Below are 23263 nucleotides of genomic sequence, written 5' to 3'. Positions count from 1 at the left end.
GCCCAGTGGTGACTGTTACAACACAGAAACGCTTTGAGATCTCTTGCTGTTAGCTTTGGTCGCATAGGACTCCACTCTCTGCAAAAACTAGTGTTCGGGTTGAAAAAATTTACCCTAAGACTTAGCATATTTTACTTTACGTTTCTGCAATGCAAATCTTAAAGGTTTAAAACTACAATAAAAACTAGATTTCCTAACTTACGTAGAAGACTTCAACAAAATTAAATTCAGTTGGAAATGACATATCACGCAGGGCAGGCAGGGCACGACAGGCTGAGCAGAGAGGCATGAAGAGGTTTCTCCATGCTTGACAACTGATCCCTCAGGCCAACAGGCTGCACTTCCCCTTCCCCAGCTGCTGCTTTGACTTTGAAATGTTGCTGCGGTCAGCAGCAGAAGACTCTCTCTCTCCTGATACCACAACACTTAAAAAATAACTGAAGAAAACGGAGGAGACATGGGGACAGTATTTTCATAGCTCCACGAGGCTAGTTTGAAAATGCATCATGGAATCTGACAGCCTAATAGGAAAAAACAAAAACTATAATGGGTTTTAAATGTATTTTAGATTTTACAATACTTTTTCTCCTGCCTGCAACATCCTTCCATCTCTTTCTTTCTGCTTTTCATCTGGCTGCTCGTCACTCTGTTGACACAATAAGACTATATGATAGTCATTAGAAATTACCAGAGCTACAGGTCTTCCGCCCCTGAAGGCACAAACTATAATCCCCTATATGGGAGAGGTCAAAGTGTGACTGACAATTTGATTTGGAGATCATCTCTCTCATATTTCTGTCCTACTCACTACTGGGCTGGCACCTTCCACTTACAAGCAACTATCTAGCAACCATAACAACTACTCCAACAAAGCAACATTTGGATAGTCTTCATGCAATTTAATGGGTATAACACAAATAATTTATCTTCTTGTGCTTCTCGTTACCTCTTTTTGACCTATCTTTCCTAGTGTACACTTTTGACAATGCTTTATTGTTGGCTGGTTCCTTTCTCTCCACAATGTAGGCCAGCTGCTCTTTTCTCGTCCTTTCTTCCCATGACGTTTTCTCTAACTTACGGGACCTCCATGGTCTTTGAGAGCTGATTCTGTTTCCCCTCCTTGCTCTCTCAGTAGACCTTTTAAACGGACATAATGAAGCTAGCACCTCCTCTGTCTATGATCGTACGGGTCTCTAGTTCTTTGATAACAATGTGCCTGGAAGTCTGCAGAAATTCAGAGATCGAACAAGAGAGAGAGAAAAATCTTTCCTCATAGATCCCTATGGATCCTTAGTTATCCATGAAAAACAGTTCAGTACATTGCTCGTAGCACATTGCTGGGTGATACATGTGGAACAGATTTTCTGAAAAGTGAAGTGTGCAAGGTATGTCCAGGTTAGCATCCTTGAATGCATGTTCACTACCATTATTAACTTCAGAAGAATCTAAGGTGCAGATTGTGATTCCTTTTGTGACTGAACGTCAGAATGATTGGCTGGGAGTGTTTGTGCAAAAAATTATTCACCCTAGGAGTATTTAAGTGTAAGAATATTTAGATTAAAGCTTCTCTTCAAATCTCATGAGTTCTTCTGCATAAGATCAGGTATCTTCTGTGAAACAAAAGTCAGGCGAGCATAACCAAAATCTCACTTTTTCAAAGCAGTAAAACTCATTACAGAGCAATATGTCTGTATCGCATTCAGTAGCGGATCTGGGTATGCTAAAGGCTGACATTTACAGTGCCACTTCAGAGTGCAGAGTTTATTTTGGCATTTTCTAGTGGTGGATCTATGACTTTTTACTGTCAAGCTGCCATACCCACATACCCATAAGTCTACCACAAATACATATATTTTCCTGTTAAAGCTTTGCAAAATGTTCTTTTTAAAAGGGAGGATTTACTATCCGCAGAGCTCAGCATGTTGTTATAGTCAAACCTAGATATAATCCCAGGGGAATTTACGAAAACTTTTTTTACTCCAATACATTTTCTTGCTTGTTACACACAGACTGGAAGAACAACACCAGAAGATGATGAACTTCCTTCTTTTTACCTGACTAACTAACTTGGTTTCAAGTAAGTTAACACAAACTGTAGGTTCTTGCATTTTCTGAAGGGAAAAGAGAATCTAGCAAGTTTTTGGCATGCACGGAACTACTCAATTGTACTGGGGGAATGTCATCCCACCAGGAATTATTAATAGACTTGCATACAATTTGGTGTTGATGAATGACTGCCATTAACCATTAGTCTTACATGCTAGATTTGCCACTAGAAACCACTGCTTTTAACAGCAACAATTCTCAAACTTAACCAAAAAAGGTATTTTAAGCTCTATTTTACAACAGTTCCAAAGTTTTAACCAAGGAAACACCAAGATTTGCATATGAAGGCATTGCTCCATGCTGCCAGGCTTAAGAGAGAGCTACTGATGCCTCAAGTCTTGATAATAACAGCTAACTAAAGGATCACCAAGGAAGCTTGGGCATGTTTAGCTTGGGGATGTTTAGCTCAGTATGGCAACTACACACTGTACAAGCAAGGTTCTAGGCAACTCTTATTCTCCTTGCAGCAAATGCAGGAGATTTTACCCAGAGTACCACCCATGCTTCTTGGTCCCTGCAGAGCTGCAGCAGCTCCCTGCACCCATCACAGGGAACTGGATCCCAAATTTGCTGCTGAAGTCTGACAGTAGAAGCTTCTGGGATAAGCAGAAAGGGACCCCCCCCCCCCAAAAAAAAAAGGGAAAAGAAAAAAGGGCCCCCCCCCCCCCCCAAAAAAAATCAGCAACAGGATGGAGTGAGGAAATCTTGATTGATAAAATAGAGTATGGAGAAACCAGACATAATAAAAACAAATAGAACTGAGCCACTTGTGTGGCAATGATGCTGAAGGGTTGAATGATGACTCTGGGAGCTGAAAACACCTAAGTGTGAGTTAGGAAAAAAATTCCCTCTCTGAATTAAAACAGCAAATCAAAAGAATCAGCAAAAGATCAACAGCCTGAATCAGATACGGATTAGGGTCAGTTCCTGGGGGACAATTTCCTGCCCCTCTTCAGATCATTTTTCAGCTGTTCTTTTCTCTCAGAGAGGCCTGGAAAGTGTCTCTCCTTTATTGGGCTTTCAAATATTTTGTGAATTCTATTAAGAGAGGGAAAAACATCCCACATAATACTAGTCACCAGGCTTTCCCTGTTTCAAGACTTTCTGTTCACGTCTCGGCTCACAGCTATTTCAAAGCACTTCTGGATCCGGGAAAAAAAACCAACATAAAAGCCGAGGCCTCTTTATATGCACCAAGTATTATTTTCTGTGTGCTTCACAAGCTACCGAAGACCTGTGCAAGCCTTCTCTCTCACACACACGCATGTACACACATTGTCTCTCTCTCTCTAGTACCTAGTAATGTTTTTTTTTGTACAGAAAGTCTTTAGCAATTTCTTATCTCCCTCAAAGTTCCTCTAACAGAAAAGAACATTTTCCTTCTGATTGTTTAAACTTCATTCTCATTGCAGTACCCTGACATTATCAGCTAGAAAGTTAAATTGAAGCTACATGTAAGTTTTTTGTACCCTTTTCCTTTGTTCTTTGTGCTTATGCTAGAAAGATGGGGAAACTACTGTGATCACAGATGTCATTCTGACTGATCCCAGCTCATTAAGAAAACTTATGCAACTGCCAACAGAAAGGTTAAGCACCATTCGTACCTCAAGGAAAAGAAGTTCTAATGGTTTAAAACAGGTTTAAAACAGGAGCTTTTACAACTTCTGAGGGGTTTAGGAAAACATTTGCAGTGTGAGACCACAAAGGATTAGTTTTTTTCCCAGGAATACTCACTTAGTACCATACCTGGGGAGCTGTTTTCTCAGCTGACCCTCTGTCTCTAGATATCACAAAGCACTAATGCTATAAAACAATTTGTGAAGGCTTAAATGCCCAAATAAAGGGGAGCCTCCCCATGTATATTCATGGGAGACATGCGTTTTCTATCTCACTTGATACTCTGTATGTTATGATTAAAGAATAAAATGAAATTAATAACAATCTTTAAGTTCCCTGTCCAGTTATTTGATTATTAAAACCTTTGCTTTAGCTTTGCATTTACATGGGCATTAGCCTGTTACTGCTTGTATTTAAACAGGGATTTCAGATTAGACAGTGAAATATGTCAAAAGGGGAAACTGTTTTTAAAAAGTGCTAATCCTCTCAGATTTTCAGCATGTGACTTAGAAGTATAAAGCAAGTTGTATGCCTGGTGTTTTTTAGACTTAATCTACTTTCAAAATGTTCATCATTACTTAAACAAAAAAAAGAAAAATCACTCCATATCTAGGAAACAAAGACACTGACAGAGGCTTCTGTTAATCCTGAACTCTTGACCTAAAGGTGCAGGGCCAAATTGTTTCATGCTTCATCTGTCTGTCCACTGACTACAACATCACTTGTTTCAGATATTAATCCAGTAAAAAATATGTGGAGAATTCAAATAACCTTTCCTGCTTATTGAATTCATGCTTCTAGTTGGCAGCATTTATATTGTACTTTGTGTGAACAGCAAACATCAAACAGTGCTTAGCATTGGGAAATTCATTCCCTCCCTGTGCAGTGCATGCCACCCCCCCAGTCTGGAGGTAAAGCCACATACAAAACATCTTGGTAACAATTAATTTAATAAGCCGTTTTGAATCCACTTGTGTGTTAACTGTTCCCTAATTTCAAAGCGATGCAAGTTTTTAATCTTGAATACTCAGGGCTAGATACCCACCACATCAGAACATGGTGGCAAGTACCCTTGACATGAGAGGAAACGAGAAAATTACAGCAACAATTACAGAAGTATATCCTCCTGTGGCTCATGTTAACATTGCCAAATCCATGTATAAATCAGTACCAACTATTCATAGAATGTACCTGTCAGCAATATACTATGTGACATATGGCTCTACTTAATCAAATATACAATTCCATTTTTTCAACTCAGAATATTCCTTCAAGGCACAGAGTAGTCAGTCAGTCATTCACACTGTGATGTGGTTTAAAACATTTAAATATTTATGCACCATATTTTATTTATATGTATAGCTATGTCTGAAAGATCTTTTTTTTTTTTCCACCCTAAGAGGAAACTGACCTTTCTGAAGGCCATTTTGCAGTAGTTGCCACACATGTCTTAGATGAGGGGCTAGTACTAAGTCAGAAATATTTTGGGTTTAAACAGCCTACCAAGGACTCTCTTATACTTTCTATGTTTGTTTTTTATTAAAAGCATTGTTCAAAATATGACAAAAAACAGAAATTGGAGCTACAAAGATTTTTGTTCACATTGATATTTGAGCCAGCTGTAAAGATTTAAATCACACTAGATCTTGTTTTATGAATGTCCTTTTGCAACAAGAAAACCATGGAATGCCCTTAAAAAAGAATTTTTTTATATAAAACAGATGTTTTATCCTTTTTTGGGGGCTTTGTTATTGTAGTGCCATGATAGGTAATTAATTCCCAGGCTCCACATAGGTCTTCAGGCAGATGAAGAGAATGATTTGATTTCAAGGCTATAGTGGAGTAAGGGAATTACAGGCCTTCGAGGGGTCATTGCAGAAGCAAGGTTCCTTACTCTGGGACTGGCTTCAGCCATAACGCTGCTCGCACAGAATGTAACGTGAAACTAGTGTTGAACTTCAATAAGGATGGAAGTAGTAGCTGGAAACAATATGGTCTACCGCTCAGATTGAGCTGTGCTTACATATCATGCATCACTCACCTTTTCAAAAATTAATGGCATATTATGCATTTCAAGACCCAGATTCTGATTATTCTCATATAAATCTATGTAGTTTCACTGAAACTCAAGCAGTTCTGGCTACATTTACCTTTGCATACGGCATTCATTGTCTCATAATTTTCGGTGCTATCACGGAATTAATGTTTATTAGTACACAACAACTTCAGTGTAAACTAAAGCTTTTACATCTTGGAATATTTTTAATGAATGCAGTTGGTATTCTAATTTGCTATTAAATTAATCACAATAGCTACATTTTTTCTCACTATTGTATTTGCATACCTGCTGCCAAGCTTGAATTGCTGTATTTAGAGAATGAAGTGCATATTGACCAAAGTTGATGCAAATGGGGTCCACCATTATTGTGCAGTCCAATAGCCTTCCTACTGTGCCGCTGGAAATAGCAATCTGCCCCCAGACTTTGAAAGGCTTCACAACACTCTGCATAGTCACGTTTCGGCACTCCAGAAGTTTACAGTTGGCTTGAGTTGAAAACTGGATCTCCTGGAACATCGACTCGTCGCTCCACTGACGAAGATATACATGAGGCTCATCAAAGGAAATGATCATGTATTCTAGTTCAGATGGCATGTTCTTATCAGACGAAAATGGCTGAAGAAACTTTGGTGGTGCTGAAAAGAAAAAGAACAAATGAGACTAGAACATCACCATTGCCACATCCTGTATGTTTTCGTAAAATTGTGCTCTAACTGCTTGTACATATGATGAAAACAAGTAAAATTCATAAAAGAGTTGACATTTCTGAAATCTGAAATTAATCCTGTTCACACTGTTTATTAGATGTAAAATAGAACTGCAATTAATAGCAGCTGCAAACAAAAAGTATCTGCAAACCAAAATCTTTTCACTGTAAATAGGCCAGCCAGCCAAACTGCTTTATCTACACACTGCACAATACTTCAGATTGTCACCTATTTGGAGCAGAGACCATATTTCTGTGAGAATTTTTGCTATAGTAGATGTATATGATATTCCACACACAGTACATTATGAATACAATAAAAATTAGCAATATAGTATTTGCTGACATGTGGCTGTGCAGGCTAACAGGCTCCACAATGAAAATTGTCTTTGCTGCAATTACAGAGAGTTCAAGACCACAAACTCACTGAGATGCGACATATTACCCCATTAATACTAGAAATTAAAGGAAACAGTCTCCTGAGACTAAAGCATGAGAAATTTATCATAAAAAAGCTTTTATTGCGTTCACTGAAGTCTCAGTCCTGCAAAGTGCTGAGCACTGTGGCAGCAGACACTGCAAGGCACGTACACCACTTGTGTAACATTAAGCATGCAAGTATTTCCATTGATGTTATTATTTATGTTGCTGGAACTACTCACAAGCTTAAAATTAGCATATGCTCAAGTGCTCTACAGATTTGGAACCAAAACACTCATCACTTTCCAGGATCAAGCCCTATTATTCTGCAAAAGCATAATGGATACAATAAGTTTTGTGCTCCCTTCGCGTATAACATAGCACAACGGAGTCCCAAAACTTAAGGCCTTTAGGTGCTATAACAAGAACAACAGCAGCATCAGCATAAACTCAGTTGCTGTTGAAAAATGAAACAGCTGGCTTTGATTTTAATCCGGTTTTTGCTTTTTCCAGTACGTGTAATTTTAAAGATCGAGCATCTGGAATTGGAGTGTAATACTGAGGAAGATTATGTACTGATAGAGGTAGCCGATACACAAGAAATTACTTGCTAGACATTGAGTGTCAGTCTTGGTATGATTTGATAATAAATATATATTGTAATACTTGCAGAAACACAAAAACTACTCACGAAGAAAGCTGTCCCTGTCAAAATTATCTAAGATATTTGCTCATCTTCCATGGAAAGCATTCCTGGCATTTGAAAATCAGACAATAATCTAAAGATCTCTTGGAATGTATTTGCCCTTAATGTAACGACAGAGAGCACTGAACAAAACCAGATGTAGCTCCAAAAGTGATCATAATTGAAATAACAGTTAAATCTGCAGTTCTCAGAGCTCTTCGAAGGAATTCTTACTAAGGGGGTTGCAAAATCATCAAATATTTTAATAGTACTGTTAATATGCTGGAAAATTTAAAAGATCAAATTCATTCACTAAGATGGCTCAAAACGAAAGTGGCACCTGCTGTCAGTAATCAGACTACGAAAACCGGACGGCTTCTACGGTTACCCGTTCCGGAGGGAGGAAGGGGACTGATCAGCCAGTATGTACTTTCTCAAGGCACAGAGGTCATCAGTTTTACCCTGAAGCCTGTACCATCGGTGGCTGTTGGTGGTAATTTCAAGAATGCCTGTTCGAAGGAGGAAATGGGGACTACAGACAGCAAAACAGCGATTAAGCAGCACGTATGAACTATATGCTTTTATTAGTCTGCATAAAGGAATACATACCTGTGCCTAGTTGATCGAGATGATGGCAGAGGTGGACTTCCAAATAAGTAAACTGGATCAACACACTTAGTGATGGCACAAACCAAGGAGTAAAACAGGAGTCAACCCTGGTACAGGCTGCTAACGCCGTGGGGGTTACGAGCTGATCGCACGCACTTTGTGAGCCAGATTCACTTTCTGAGCTGCAGAAGGTAGATAAAGTGGTAGTTCAGCACTTCCATGATTTTATGGCTTTACAGTAAGACTTGACCATGTGCCATGTTGGTTTTCTGATACAGCTAATGTCATCATTTTCTTTCAACTGCTAATGTTAGCATATGTACTTTGTCCCAAGCAGAACATAGCAGACAAGATCGCAGTCCAACAATGCTTTTATCACGCTGCACTTCTAGTTTGCAAACTGAAACACTTGACCCACAGAAGAGAAGCATATTTACAGATAACAAAACCAAAATATACCAGGTATCTTTAATTGCTGAAATAGCTAAACAGAGTACATTACATGATTTTTTTTTTTTCCTTTTATTTTAAGGAAACCGACTCACACCATCAAACTTCTTCTACGCATAAACCCTGTACCTGCAAGCTTTCTTTCCTTTGCCCTTTTCATTCTACAGTCATCATTTAAAAAGAATGTCTTGAGTGTTAAAAGCTCAGCCTGGAGCCTTTTACTAGCACCTATTACAACATATTAACTATACATTTAAAATGCCACCCCACTGATCTTTCTTTTTTTCCTAGCCGTGCTCCTGACGCCATGAATTTCCAAGCATTATCTTTCAGTCTCTTGGGAGAAACTAACACTACATCACAATTCTATAGGTTGCTAAGACACCACTAAAGTACAAATAAACTTTCTAATTTAAGCCAAATCTATCTTTAATGTTCCTTATTCTCACTCCCTTTGCAGTTTGGCTCTAAAGACTTTTAGTTGAAAAGCATACACTTGATTCAAGAAAACTAAGTCCACGTCCTCAGCCCAATACTGCTTTTGTTTTTTAAAATAAAATTTAACAAAGGATTAACTAAGGCCAACTTACTATTTTTATCAGAAAGTAATTAGCTTCTATAAAGCACCGTGAATAGATGTCCATTGACATTTTAGAGATATTTTAAATTCAAACAGAGATTTAAATTCAAACATTGGCTTTCAAAGCAACATGTTTTAATGCTTTTTGGACCCTATTTTTCATCACTCCATGTGTGTTACTGCAAAATTATGCACAAATATTGTGGGTACTCAAAATGTTCAGCTGAAAATGCATAGGATTCCATGGATAGGTAAGTTTATCAGCATTATTTTGTGTTACAGAAACTAGCTGGTATGGTATTTATTTATGGTGCTTAAATCCAACTTTACATTTGTGGACATAAATCAAAATACTCATGTAGCGGTAAAACCCAACTGAAATTAGCTAACTATCAAAGAATCAAGACAAGATATCAAGAATGGATTACATTGGTAAAGGATGAAAGATAGATCACTTAATCAGATTTTTAGCTGCTTTCCTGTGCTTCTTCACCTCTTCAAATTGCCTGTTTACATTTCAAAAATGGCATTGTAGGCCTTTTGAGAACTTGGAATTAAAACTATTCTTTGTGTTCACATGATAAAACATCTATGGGAGTGGACTAGAGTCCAAGAAATGGGATGCTTCGCTTTGCTCTGCCATGGATAGATATTCCTTAGATTGTTAGAACAAAGCATGGAAGGAAATCCAAAAGTCACCAAAATTCATATGCTGATTTAGACCATGAAATAATTTTGAATCTGTGAAACTGGTTAGTTCTCTCAGAATAACTGTCAACATTTTAAGAATTTTTTCGCATGGCATTTTGATTAGAAACAGAAATCTAGGGACATAAGGAATGAAAATAGAAAAAGGATAGAGAGGTGCAAACAACTGTTAACCAAACCATGAGGAACTTTAAAAAAAATAATTACACTCTGATACGCTGAATTAAGACTTAATTTGCACAAACAGCTAGAACACTAACTGCAGTAAAAATGAAGGATATTTATTTCTGAAATTTGAGGTTTACTCTGAAATTATAAATTTCTTTTCTTCAGAAACCTATCCCTTGAGTCGCCTATCAGTGACTCAGCACTTTTATTTCCTTGGATATGTTCTTTTGGAGATGGATATTTTCATAAAATAAAAAACAAACAAAACCCATGAAATTCTTATTTAGTGAAATTTTATATACCTCCTCTTTATTTATTGAGCATTTAAGTATGACGGGACATCCTCATTCATAGCCACAACGATTACACAGCAACATGACATGCTTGCTGCAGGAGGAAATGTGGCAGGAGCTTCACATCAGGGAAATAATTTAAAGCATTTAGCCCTGACTTTTCTGCCCCACAAGCAGCAGACAAAGCAGAGGTCATATGAACTCAAAATGCTGGGAACAAAATGATGGCAAACAGCTTTTTGTTTCGTCATGGAGAGCCACCTTAGAAACCAAAAAGGCCCGCCACTGAAACGATTCATAGTCCAACTACACGCTTAAAAAACTAAGCAGAGAGAAACAGCAAACGAGGTGGGACAACATTGCTCCCTGGGACAGAACTGGCCTTGCATCCTCTCCCGTGGTAGGGAGGGACAAGCGCTGGCAGTAGGACGGAGAGGAGCAGGACAATGTGGTCTAAACCACATTTTAGAAGGGAAAGTCACCCTACAGAGAGACTATCATCTTATAGAAATCATCTGAAAAGAAATGCAACGAGGATTCTTTCATCATTGTTTTCCTGTCTGACCAGACTTGTTCAAGGGATACTGTTTTATCTATGAAGGGGTCCATTTGATTTTTACTTAACCAGAAACGATATTCAGAATTATAGCTGCCACGTTGTTATGAAAATAAAAATACAGTAACAGTATAAACCAGCTACAGTACAAAATATACTAAGAACAGCATCCAAACAGTATATTATTGCCTTAAAAAAGAACTGTAATAAGAGATCATAATATCGAGTGAGCAGTTTTTAAAGGGGGACTGTAGTCCTTACAATCACTAACATGCCCCTCTGATGTTAAATGAAATCCCATTTAAACTTTTTGCCTAGGTAGAATTCGTCAGACCGTTAGCACTGCTGCTTTCGGCTTTTACCTTGCATAGAGCATAGAAATCAAAGACACAGACCTTTGTCACAGGCTGTGCACAAACAGAAAATAAAGCAGTGTTAGCTGAAAACCCAGGAAACTTTCTATTAAGTCTTGGTGTACAATAGTAGGAACATTAATATCATAGAGGTAGGTCTGATTGTGAAATCGGAATTTGTGCATCAAATGAATACAATGTCAAAAAAGCCTACATTCTCTTGGCTGCTTTGGAGACGCAAAATGCACTGTGGACTGTCCACACTTTTCAGCTGGGGAGAAAAGGAATAATTAGCTTCTACTGCTTTGTGTTTGGCACAACACGCTGAGGGATGGGTGTAGCAAAACCAGAGGAAATTATAAATAAAACTGACCTGACTTTAATATGAGAAATTTCTTTTTTTTTTTTTTTATCCTGTGAAATATCAAAATTTAAAAAATGGAAAATACCTACATTCGAAGTCATAATGTATTACAAAGCATGATAGTTTCACATCATGCAAAGCAGTTGAAGTTAAATATATGGCAACTGGGAACAATGACTTAACAGTGACCTGCATTATTCTTGTTATTTTAAGAGTGGAATATTTAAACCGAAACTGCCATTTGTGATGAAACCACAACATGGGAAAATATCCACTGGGAAGAAGAAAGAGACCACTTAACTCATTTAATTTATGACTCAAATGCTGGTCTGAACCCAAATTGTTAGAGGTCAAAATCCAGTACATCATCTACTTTGAATAAAAGCTAAAACAATTAGCAAGAAACATGATCAGGATTCCTCACTTCAATTTTTTAGAAGTAGCAATTTAAGGCTTATTATAGAGTTTTTGTACTTGTTTCATGCTTTGTATCTTAAGGTATTTTCAGTTACTATTTCACATTAGTATGTCAGTAATTCTAAAAATACTGTTTACATTACACAGCAGATGCACAAATATATAAAACATCTTGTAACGTAACCCATATAAACAGAGAATGATAAACCCCTTCCAACCGAACCAGGGAGGGGCTTTAGTGTCTCACCAGCCAAACAGAGCTTTAAATAAAAGTAATTTTGGTTATAATTTGCCAGTCCTGCAACATGAAAATGCAACCTAGGAAAAAAATCTATTCTATGATAATTTCCTTTTAATCCCCTATCGTAACATCTTCCATAAACAGTCATTTACGCCATATATGATTCCTTCCACAGGCACTATACTAAATCCCCAAGGGGATGCTAAATTATTTCACTTAGGACTTTAGATTTGTTCATTCATTGAATAAACATTCATAAACGTTCATTCAAGCCTTATTCATTCATTGAGTAATGAATGGTCTACAAAATTCTTAAAAATGAAGAACATACACATATATACTATGTCTTTAACCAGACAGCTCTTTGATTTTTATACTTCTAATTACTTCCTGATCAATCTCAGGAAGAGCTTGCATACCACAGGATTTGGATCATGACATCTTTGCATATTCCCCTATTCATTATTGGTTGATATACTTCAGCCTGCCAGCTTCTGGTCAACATATCATCTGGATCCACATCTTCTCACAAAAGTTGTTTTCCCGTCATATGAGCCACCTAAGTTTTATACTTTATAACTGATGTTAGGAATCAGTAATAAAGTACTTAAAACACAAGGGATCAGCTCTGTGGTATTAATAATTAGCATATCACAGAGGTTACCACAAAAAAAAACCCAAAAAACCAACCCTGCAGAATTTGAAGGAAAAAATATTATCATTGAGCAGCAGCTGCATGCACATAGCAGCTGTTAGAGTCTGACCCAAAATACAAGATCAAACTAAGAAAATAAACTTCAGTAAGACTATATATATCCTTTACAATTAAAAGTGAAGTAAATTTGCTAATTGAACATACACTTAGAGCATGTAATTAATGTAAAATCATCATGACTCTTCAGGAAAACCAAAATTCATCTTTTACAGTCTTCACTTCTCACTTTCATTTGCAGATACTCTCAGCCTTGAAGTTCCCTGGTCTAACACTCGACACTGGCTTTAAGCACAGCTCCTTGTGGCTCTTCTCACAAGTCTAAGATCTCATGTTAAACACTTGCTTTAGGAACAAGCCTAACATTGAAATTTACCATGGCATGGGGCAGTCTCTCAAAACCAAAAAAGTCTGGGATTTTTTGGTCAAGTAGAATTCAGAATACATTTTAGGGTGCTTGGTCACAAGAAAATACCCATACTGGTAGCAATGTGTTTGTTTGATGAAGATAGACACAGCTGTGGCAAAGTTACTGCCAACACAGACTTCTTATGGTACTAGGGGTCTAGAAAGGTTGGCCTTCTCTGCAGGTCCACAGTATCGGTCCCCACCTCCTAAACAAGGCTTGCCTTTAACAGAACATGATCCTTTAGGGCTCAACTGTTACCTTAACTTGTTCTGTAGCTGTAATATATGTATTTCAGTGCTTGCGAACTGCCTCAAAACCTCCAGGTCAGTGACATGTGACTGGCACGATTTGCTCCGTCTCCAAGAAGGAGGTAGTGTGCCTCAAACACCATAGGTCAAAGCCTCATCTCTGAGGAACAGCTGCTCTTTTTCCGACCTGTTAAGTTTCTCTGAGAAGGATCACTCCAGGCTGGTCAGGACTACTTCTTCCACACCAGTCCTTCCTGCGGACATACTTAGGAAAACTTGCAGTACAGCCTTGTTTGAAGCTAGTATAAAGAGAGATCAGGTTGAATTTCTATCGGAAACTGTAGCTGAGGCAGGGAATATAATCTTTTCTCTGATTGAAATCAGAGGTTTTCCTCATGCATCCCTCAGGTTTCTGGCTTCTGGATGGACTTCACCCTGACCTACATGAATCTTTAACTTTCTGGTCTACTGTTAGTTCATGTAGGTGTAAACTACACCTCTTAAAACTATTATAAATTCCTCAGGCCACCAAAAGTATTGGGACTAGTGACCCTGCAGTCTCCATGCACGTGCCTAAGGAGCTGGCAATTCATAACACCCTCCCTTCACTTCCCTCTTTCTCTTCTCTTTATTGACCTTCAAATGCTTCAATAGTGTGGTGCATGTTTTTTGCTGCCTTCTTTCCTTTTCTTTTATCCCTGTTCGGTGAACTGTTAATGCTTCAGTTTAATTCCTGTGCTTTCACATGTAGTGCTGCTAATATCATTGCTGTGGGCTGTGCAATTGTATTCCTTGGAGTCTTCTGGTACCTCAGGGCCATTAGGATATTTCTACTTGACACCCCGGTACCACTGAGGACAGTCACTACTGTGGAGCAGGCCTGCAGCCTCCCAGCTGAAAACTCACAAGTCTGGACCTTCTAGGCAGATGAATTCATGTTTTGCTGTAAAATGTTTCTGATGTCAATCACAGCCCAAACTGGTTTTATATTTTTCTTAATTATTTGTATTTCATTTTAACCCTAGCCTCTTTCTGAACGATTACAACTCATTAGCTTATCAGAGCTCCCTGAACGAAACACTGCATATAGTGATGAACCCTATTTGAGCAGAAAACAATAAACATGATTACAGTGCCAAATGTCTTGATGAAAAAAATCTACTAAATTTCACTACTTCATTTTCAGTTCCCACCGAGTTCACATTTCTGTGGTGTTAAGCTGACCAGGAAGGCAATTTTGCCAAGGTCCCACATTCAGAGGAATTAACCTTGTCTAAAACACTTAACTTCTCAATGATGAAAATGCATTCTTTCACAATTAACATCAAGAAATCATTTCCAACCTGATACTATTAATGGAAACCAGATGTTTAATTTTCTTCATTGATTTTGTTAGGCATGTTCGTATTTCCTGATTTCTCTGAATTCTGTAGCTTCACGTAACGTATATGTGGATGCTACACACTCATTCGGGCATGTGTTCATACACCGGCAGCAACAATCAGCAAATACCAATGATCCAACAGGGTCATTCTGGGTTTTCTGCTCTAACTATAAAACGTTGAGAAGGTCTTTGAAAGCAATTCCACTGCTGTTTGTGGACAGAACTTGTACTCATTTCTTCTTACTCTACATATTAACCAAAATTGAATGAATGCAAATAGAGTATCTGTCATTGTACATTGTTTCCAGCTGTAAACATAATGAAAAATGGATCTCCAGTGTTTGAAAACACCGACTAATTTTTTTTTTTACTGTTAGCATAGTAAGCAAGCTGTGTGAATAATAATGTAATGCTCTTGAAGTTTTAATATATTTAAAATAGACATTTGGCTTACTTTAGTCATTGACTTGCACTGAGCACAGAATAAAGGTGACGTGTGGGGGAGTGCATGGAAGAAGAATGTTTACTACTAAGTTATACAATGGATTGTGCCTCAGTCTTCTTTTGTTAATTAGCTAATTTTACTGCCTTGAGCGGCTAAGAGGTTTATGGCCTGTTTGTCTTCACTTTTCAGTAATCCTTGTGTTCAGAAAATTGATGAATATGATGCTGCCAGGCAGCCTATAAATCTAAGAGAGAGCTCTTTTTGTGCAAACTCCATGCCCTTGTGTGAAGGTGAACTACAGTCTGAAGCTCATTTAAGACCAGCTACTCTTACTGCATATGAAAACAGTATCTTGTTTCCTAAGTCTCTTTAAAAAGATCTCTCAAGAGTGTAGCATTAGATTTCTGTTTTTCCCTCCTCCTTTAAAATTACCTTTGGTCATCAGCCACATTCTGACTGCTGTTCAGGACAATCCTCCAAAGATCAGAGGCTATGAGCTCTTTCTGATCATTCACAAGGTTGATACTGGGCAGCTGTAGTTCACAGACTTTGCTTTCTGATAGACTGAATTCCCGGAATGCAACAAATGATTTTTGAAGCTCGTCCCAGTACTCCAAGCTGCAAGGAATCTGTGATAAAAGGGAGAAGGCATAATTACTTTATGCTTGATTCCAAATATAATGGGATTTACTGTACATGCTAAAAATGCAAAACCAACTACATTAAGTAAGCTGTCACCTAGAAATCAGAATTGTAACTGTTACTCAGATTCTGTGCTGTTTTGACTTAAAATGCTTTTGACATTAAAATGTTTTTAGACCTTCATTGCAGTATAACACTTCGAACTTTCCCTTACTGGGTACAGAAATAGCTACATGTTCCACAGTACCCAAGAATAACAAAGACAATTCAACTAATCATCATAATAATACAATTATTTGTATTATGCAGCCAAAAAATCCATCAGATACCATCATGTCATGGTATCAAGGACATTCTAATCCTCATTAAAATTTTTTTTGCTTGAACTACCTCTTTTAAGTTTATTACATAACAAATTATAAATTTATTAATTACCCATATGTTGTCGTATTAAAATGATGATAGGCAACATAATGCCCTGTGGTGGGCCAACACAGGAATAAAAATCCTGGGACAAATCATGAAGTACTTGTAATCACATGATCTTTTCTTTCATGGAATATGCTATTTAGACAACTGTGTGATTTTGAAAACCCACACCTAATAAATACATCGTAGCTTCAGTTTAATCACATCCCTAATTTTAAGTCTATAAATAACCCACTTGGATTATTCCTGGATGCAACACAGAACTGGAGAGGATGTCATTAGAGACATTTCTAAAGAAAATAGAAAAAAAATTTTAATAAAAGCGTAGATTTTAAAGGAGTGTGTCTTAGGCCTCCTTTTTTTTTTTGGTAAGAGCATGAAATATGAGAATATGAATTTAAAACAAATGCAACCTCAGTAAGATATGAAGATTTTAGAATTAAAATACAGAAATCCACAGTTAGCACAATTGTACATGCACAAGAAATACTAAAAGTCAAGCTGACATAAAGCAAATATTAAAAAAATGCATATGTATGTGCTATTACCTTTTTTATCCCTGTGTGTAGACATACATATATAAATAACCAGGGAAAAGTAAGAATGTAGTAGAGAGGCATGTAAATCTAGGCACAGCTAGAAAAAGCTCTTCCTTGTTACTCAGTAAGGACTATAATGCACATGGAGGCGACAGCAGGCTGATTAATTAACAGGAATGAAGGTTAAGAAGGAAAATTCAGGGAGCTCAGTGGTTCAAGTTGGGGAGGGCAAGGGAACATAAATAATCACCAAAGAATTCTGGCAGAATTAACATGGGGAACCACAGAGGATTTTTACTACATCTGTCAAGTCACAACCATACCTGAAGATTGAAAAAAACAACCACAGTCACTAAAATTTTTTTAGGTCGGGATGGAGGGAAAAGGAAAAAAAAAAAGAAAAAAGTCTCTGATAACTGCCAGCAAAACTGATCCCAGTAACGTATATAACAGAGTAGCACAGCAATATCAATCAGGAGGGCTGATTTAATTTCAAAGACTAGAGTCTGAGAAAAAGTGATTCATTTAACATCAAAAACCACGCGTCATATACGTAAAGATAGCAACATATTTATTTATAAACTGCACATTCAATTGGAAATGGTGAAGATGTGTAAATGTCAGCTGGAAAATTATGAGGCAGTATGATGATGGCTGGAAAAAGCAAATGCCATCCTGAGAGACATCAGGTGAGAGATTTCCAAAAGCGAGGGACAAGTATTAACTGACTTGTGTAAGACACAGTGGGGCCTCATCTGGAATGTGGCACACATTTCCAATTATTTGTGTTAAAACTGTATTAACTCACACTGGGATCTGTGCAGAGCCGAGGACCAAATAAAGGAAAACGAAAGGAACATGGTTGCTCTACCCAGACACCTCAGGAGAGTAAGAGTTTAATAGAGGAAAAGGTCTATAGGAACTATGGGTCAAAACTGATTTGCTCTGTGAATAAAGTGTAAGGCTAGAAACCTGCAGAGAAAAAGAGAGGGAGGTTCAAGGACAGCCTTGATAGCTGCTTTTAAAAGCTTGATTTGTTCATAAGATGGGAGAGTAACCAGCATTGTCCCGATGGGAGGAGGCTGGGCTTGGTGACTGAGGAAACATCTTGGTTCTGCGTTGCTAACTCTATAGTGGTGCACAACAGCAGCAATATGAAATATTACATTATTGTGTTTGGAGCTATATTTATTCTTTTTGCTCTTAGTGTCACTATAGAGTTTTAAATTTCCTCAAAACTTCTCAGTGTTGAATTATTTTTACCTTTAATGCCCGTGGACAAAGACTCAAAATTGCAATACCACAGGAATGTTCCTACCCTTCAATTACGGATGTAACCACAGAATTCCCCTATGTTACCTATGAACACATAAACAGCAACTTCCATCATCTGCTGTCATTCATACTACATTGTGGAGTCATTCACACTCACATACTTCTTTTCTAAACCTCCACAGTCTCCATTGGTGATAAAACATTTGATTTTATTTAAAATATTGCAATACTTGGATTTTTCCAATAGCATAAAGTCTTGGAATTATATAATTACAAAAGGATCTGTATCATTTCTGACAAAAGGTTGCAGCCTTTCATGGTTGCACAGGTACTTCTACATACAGCAGTATTTATTTCTGCATCTGAATTCAATCTCAGTCCTTAAAATACTTCGAGATTTTTTAGGAGTCTGATTCAATATATTTGAATACTTTGTTTGGTCTTGTGTTTCTTACTGCCTGTCAACACCTAAGTTATCTTTTCTTGTCAATGCTGTTGAGTAACATGCATGCAACAAAAGTCTTGTAAAGCTATTTTATTATTTAGGATATTTATTTATTTTAGATTGCATCTTACAACAAAGCGCTGCACGTCTCCCTAATGAGAAACTCACAAAATTGGATCCGAATGGCACGTAGCAGGCATTTTAAAAGAGGCTAAGCAAGGTGATGAATTCTATTCCCAGTAAGATTAATGAGCTGGAAGAACAAGTTAAAGAGCACAATAAAGGAATTTTGTAAGTGGCACTACGATATGAAAAATGTAAAACTATTAGTAAGGTTAGAGGAAAGTAATATATAGAGATTTAAAATAAAGGCAGCTCGAAACTCGGAAAAAAAACCCAAACCAAACAGATTTCATATATATTGTATTTAAAAAAAAAAAAAAAGTAGGTTCTTCAATGTTCCTACCCACTCAGTAGGTGGTGGAAATATTGAACTTTATCTTGAGGAAAAGATGGCAAAATAAAATGATCAAAACAATTATTATGCCATAAAGAAGTAATAACTCCCCTTCAGGCTCTGCTATAACCTAACATGGTGTATTTGTCTTTTAGGAACTTGACGGTAACCTCTTAAGCAAATTATGAAGAATTTGGAAAGGAACAGGAATGACCGCTGGACTCAGCAGTATGAGTAGCCAGAGAGCATATATCTCCTAACAATTAAAGTGGGCTGGTAAACATGTTGAAAATATTATTCCTCTTTATTTTTGCTCACAAATTTTTTCCTAACTGTGTTGTAATAGGTCAAGAAATCTACCAGAGCAAGAGACAGTATGTTTCAAGATGTCATCTGCACATTAGAAGTAAAGTCAAAGTCACACTTTATGTGACTGCCTATACAAAATACAGCTCATGCTTTGGGACTGTCCAAACTGTAAGCTTTCCAGTTTGAAGCTTGCAAAAGACTTAGTTGACTTAGAATCTTTGATTCCTACATATCTAGCTTTATTTGTTCTAGGGGGTTTATTACTAATGCGTGATCTGGATAAGTTTAAGGAAAGATGGTAGCTCTGGGCAATATTAGCTGCCAAAAATAATAGTTGTGGAAGCCTAGAAATGGGCTATAATGCCAGAACTGACTCATAGGCAGTGGGAATAAGTGAATTAGCTGCAACAAAAAAATCCCCATATGTAGAATTAAATATGGTACTTTTACCTTAAAATATTTGAATAAAACCTAAGCTATAATTCAGATAATTGTTACCTCTTAGAAAATGTGACCGCTAGCACTGCCTCTGTAAAACTAAAGATTAACGAAGCATATCTAACCACAAACTTCTTTGCTAAACAACAAGCGTGTTTCTTCAACAGACACTTCTCCATAGCTTTTTGTCTTCTTTCCTAGCTCTCAAAGAAAGTTTTAATTGCAATGAGTTTATGCACCTGTAAAATGCAAACAGAACCATTACTGTACAGCCCGTCACTTATGTGTGCATAAAACTATTATTTAACTGTTATTTAACTATTATTTAACCAAGAATCCCCAAGTTCTGTTGTGGAAGAAAATGACGTACTATGGCACAAACACTTATTTAGAAGGACTATTACGGCAACAGAGAGCAAAGCAGCATTCAAATGCTTTTTTTCCCAGCAGCTTTAACAACAGACATCGGAAGCAGTAGTGAAAAGCTACATGAAAACAGCCTAAACTCTAAGAACTTATAAAAAAACTGTTAATACGACAAATGCATTTAAAACAAAGCAGAGAATTTGAAGGTTCCTCCTTTTTCTCTTTACTGCTGTGGAATAGACATTAGAGATCTGAAAATTGCGAGGCACTGTGCTGATGAAGAGTGAAAATGGTGTATTAACAAATTCTGATAGGAAGGAAAGCAGCTCCTTCCGAGCGGCAGTTCCACTCCTACCCCCTGCGAGTACAGGACGCAAAGAAACAACTCAGCTGAAATAGCTGCCTGGCAGCAGCAATCTTTTGAATTAGGAGAGTGTGGATTCCTGTTTGCTGTGAATCTCTTGTTTTGCTCTATTTTAAGAAAAAAAACCTTCATATATATTACACTACCATAGACGTTGTAGCAATCACCTCTGTGAACATACAACTCTCTACAAATAGAGCCTGTCTCGATTTCAGCAAAGCTGAAACCTCTATCATACACATTTCCCCAAAAAAGAAAAACCCCAAACAAAAAGAAACTCAACCCCCCCCCTTAAAAACCTGCATCCTACAAGTAATTTCCTGCACACTTGTTAACCCATCAGCAAGACAGTATTAATAACCAACATGAAGTATTCCCCCTAATGCACTACAATGTGACGGATCATGTTTTTTCTTATTCATCATATATCGTGTCACACATTATCTGTACCAGAATAATTTAATTCCTGTTTGGAAACTAGGGGTCAAGAAATGCTACAGAATCTGTTAACGCTGTGTTACACATTCATATTGTCATCCATGTGTTGTACACCCTATTGACCACATGGATACTCCTCATTCCCACTTAAAGTTATGTTTAATAATAAGACACAATGGGAGAGAAATGACTTGTTGATCCATATGTGATTTTTAAAGGCTTTCATGATCACAACATGCTTCTAGATTTTCCTCTGATGTGATGTTATCCTCCCAGGTTTAGACTATTTTGCTAACTTGGACTTGAAAAGCCTTGGGTGCACACCATATCACCAGGTACGTTTCTACAGCTGAGCTCTCTGGCTGAGCAGAGGGCCAACACCCGTGCGCTTGCACAAGCTGTCACGCTACCACAAATGACCTATTATTCACGATACATATTGTCATAATGCTAACAGGTCTCAGATACAGACATCAGTGCCATTTAGGACAGAAATAATTAAAATATCTCAAGTTCTTAGCTAATGCCATCTTTTTCACAGACGTCTTTTTTGACTCTAGGAAAAAGCTACCGCCATCTGCCTACTGCTTTGAGGTTGGTGAATGAAGGGTATATAGAAGTATTATTGTTTTATTACTTAAATACAGGAGCATAAAATTTTTAAACTCAGTATAAAAAATGGACCTTTAACTACACACATGCAGATCTCTCAGGCTGCAAAATACATCTTGTCCAGCTGAGAAATAAAGAAAGATATTAACAGCCGGGTTACAGAAGAATGTGCTTATACTTTGCTTTCAGCGATGCTTCCTTTTCATTCATGTTTTTGCTAGAAAATAAGCTCCTGCAGAATAAATGTTCATTTCTGGAATCTCAGTCCCTCAGATGGTGGGCGCTTCCTCTTGGAAATGAAGTTACTCTTGTTCCAGAAACAACTACTGTACAAGAAAATGCACACAGAAGACAGGAAGCGCGTGTGTGTTTTATCTTCTCTGAGCAGGGCCACCTAAGTGAACGAGAGGCAGAACACAATACAAACTAGTACTTTGTGTCAGACGCCAACCCATGCTGAGATTTTAACTCCAGCTTCCTGAGCATGAATAAACCGATTGCTCTGTAATAAAGCTATTCTGTTATTAGGATTTTTTACTGTTTTAGGGCCAACTGTCTTAAAAATACAATTCTCCCATTAGGTGAACAGAAGTTGCAGTAGTAGGAAATAAAAAGCTTTATCCAGATTTTTATTAGGGAAAAATTCTGGGCAATAACTACCAAGAACATTACTTTAAAATTTGGTTTTGAAGTATTATTTATATAAAAATAGCAAAAGAACCCTGAAAAAAAACATATTGTGTAGAAAGTATGCTCAAAATAAAATTAATATTAAATAGAATAAAACCTCTGTTATATGCCTGCTCACACGACACACACAATCCAATCTGACCAGTGGAACAACATTTTGGACAACTGTAGGATACTTCAACATCCACATTCCTGTTTATCTTATGTGATTGACATTGTGAAATCGTGCTACAAACCGAACTGCCCACTGGATAACATTTTTTTAGCCTTCCTCAGGGCTGAGATTGTATCATACCAGTGTGGAAAACAGCCTCTCCTGGCACAGCTACAGACCACCAATTTTCCCTTTTCATGAAGATCCAAATAAAAAAAAAAAATAAAAAAAGATGTGGTGGTTTACAGTAAGGTAAAAATTTAGCCCAGTATTAGTAGTATTAGGATTAGCAGTAGTACTAGTATTAAAAACATTATTTCTGTAGAAAGTATTTTCTGTCCCCCCAGCAATACCTCGTTTGTATTTTTATTATGGTTTTCTGTACTTTGGCACCATTTTGATGTGTTACGTACCCATATATTTTGGGCAGTAAAAGTCATTCCACTATGGTGCGCTCTCAATTTTCAACACTTGGGAATAATCAGATACCACAACTGGAGAAGCTTTTCAAAATTACCCCATATAATTTCTTCACAGAATTTGTTTTACTTCTCTCTGAATTTGGTTTAACAAGT

At 37.4% G+C, this 23263-nt stretch overlaps 1 protein-coding gene across 1 annotated transcript in view; it reads right to left on the bottom strand.

Moving 5' to 3' along the window:
- LOC104619517 (vacuolar protein sorting-associated protein 13B-like) overlaps window positions 1-23263 on the bottom strand; it is a 118407-nt gene that overhangs the window by 46407 nt on the left and 48737 nt on the right. The window contains 3 exon segments of the mRNA XM_010285413.1: window positions 6068-6417; window positions 8203-8384; window positions 15963-16159. Of these exon segments, the coding sequence (XP_010283715.1) occupies window positions 6068-6417; window positions 8203-8384; window positions 15963-16159 (729 nt within the window).

This window comes from Phaethon lepturus, unplaced genomic scaffold (genome assembly GCF_000687285.1).
Source record: "Phaethon lepturus isolate BGI_N335 unplaced genomic scaffold, ASM68728v1 scaffold13634, whole genome shotgun sequence".
NCBI classification, from domain to species: domain Eukaryota; kingdom Metazoa; phylum Chordata; class Aves; order Phaethontiformes; family Phaethontidae; genus Phaethon; species Phaethon lepturus.
This window is presented reverse-complemented; position numbering and strand designations above follow the sequence as displayed.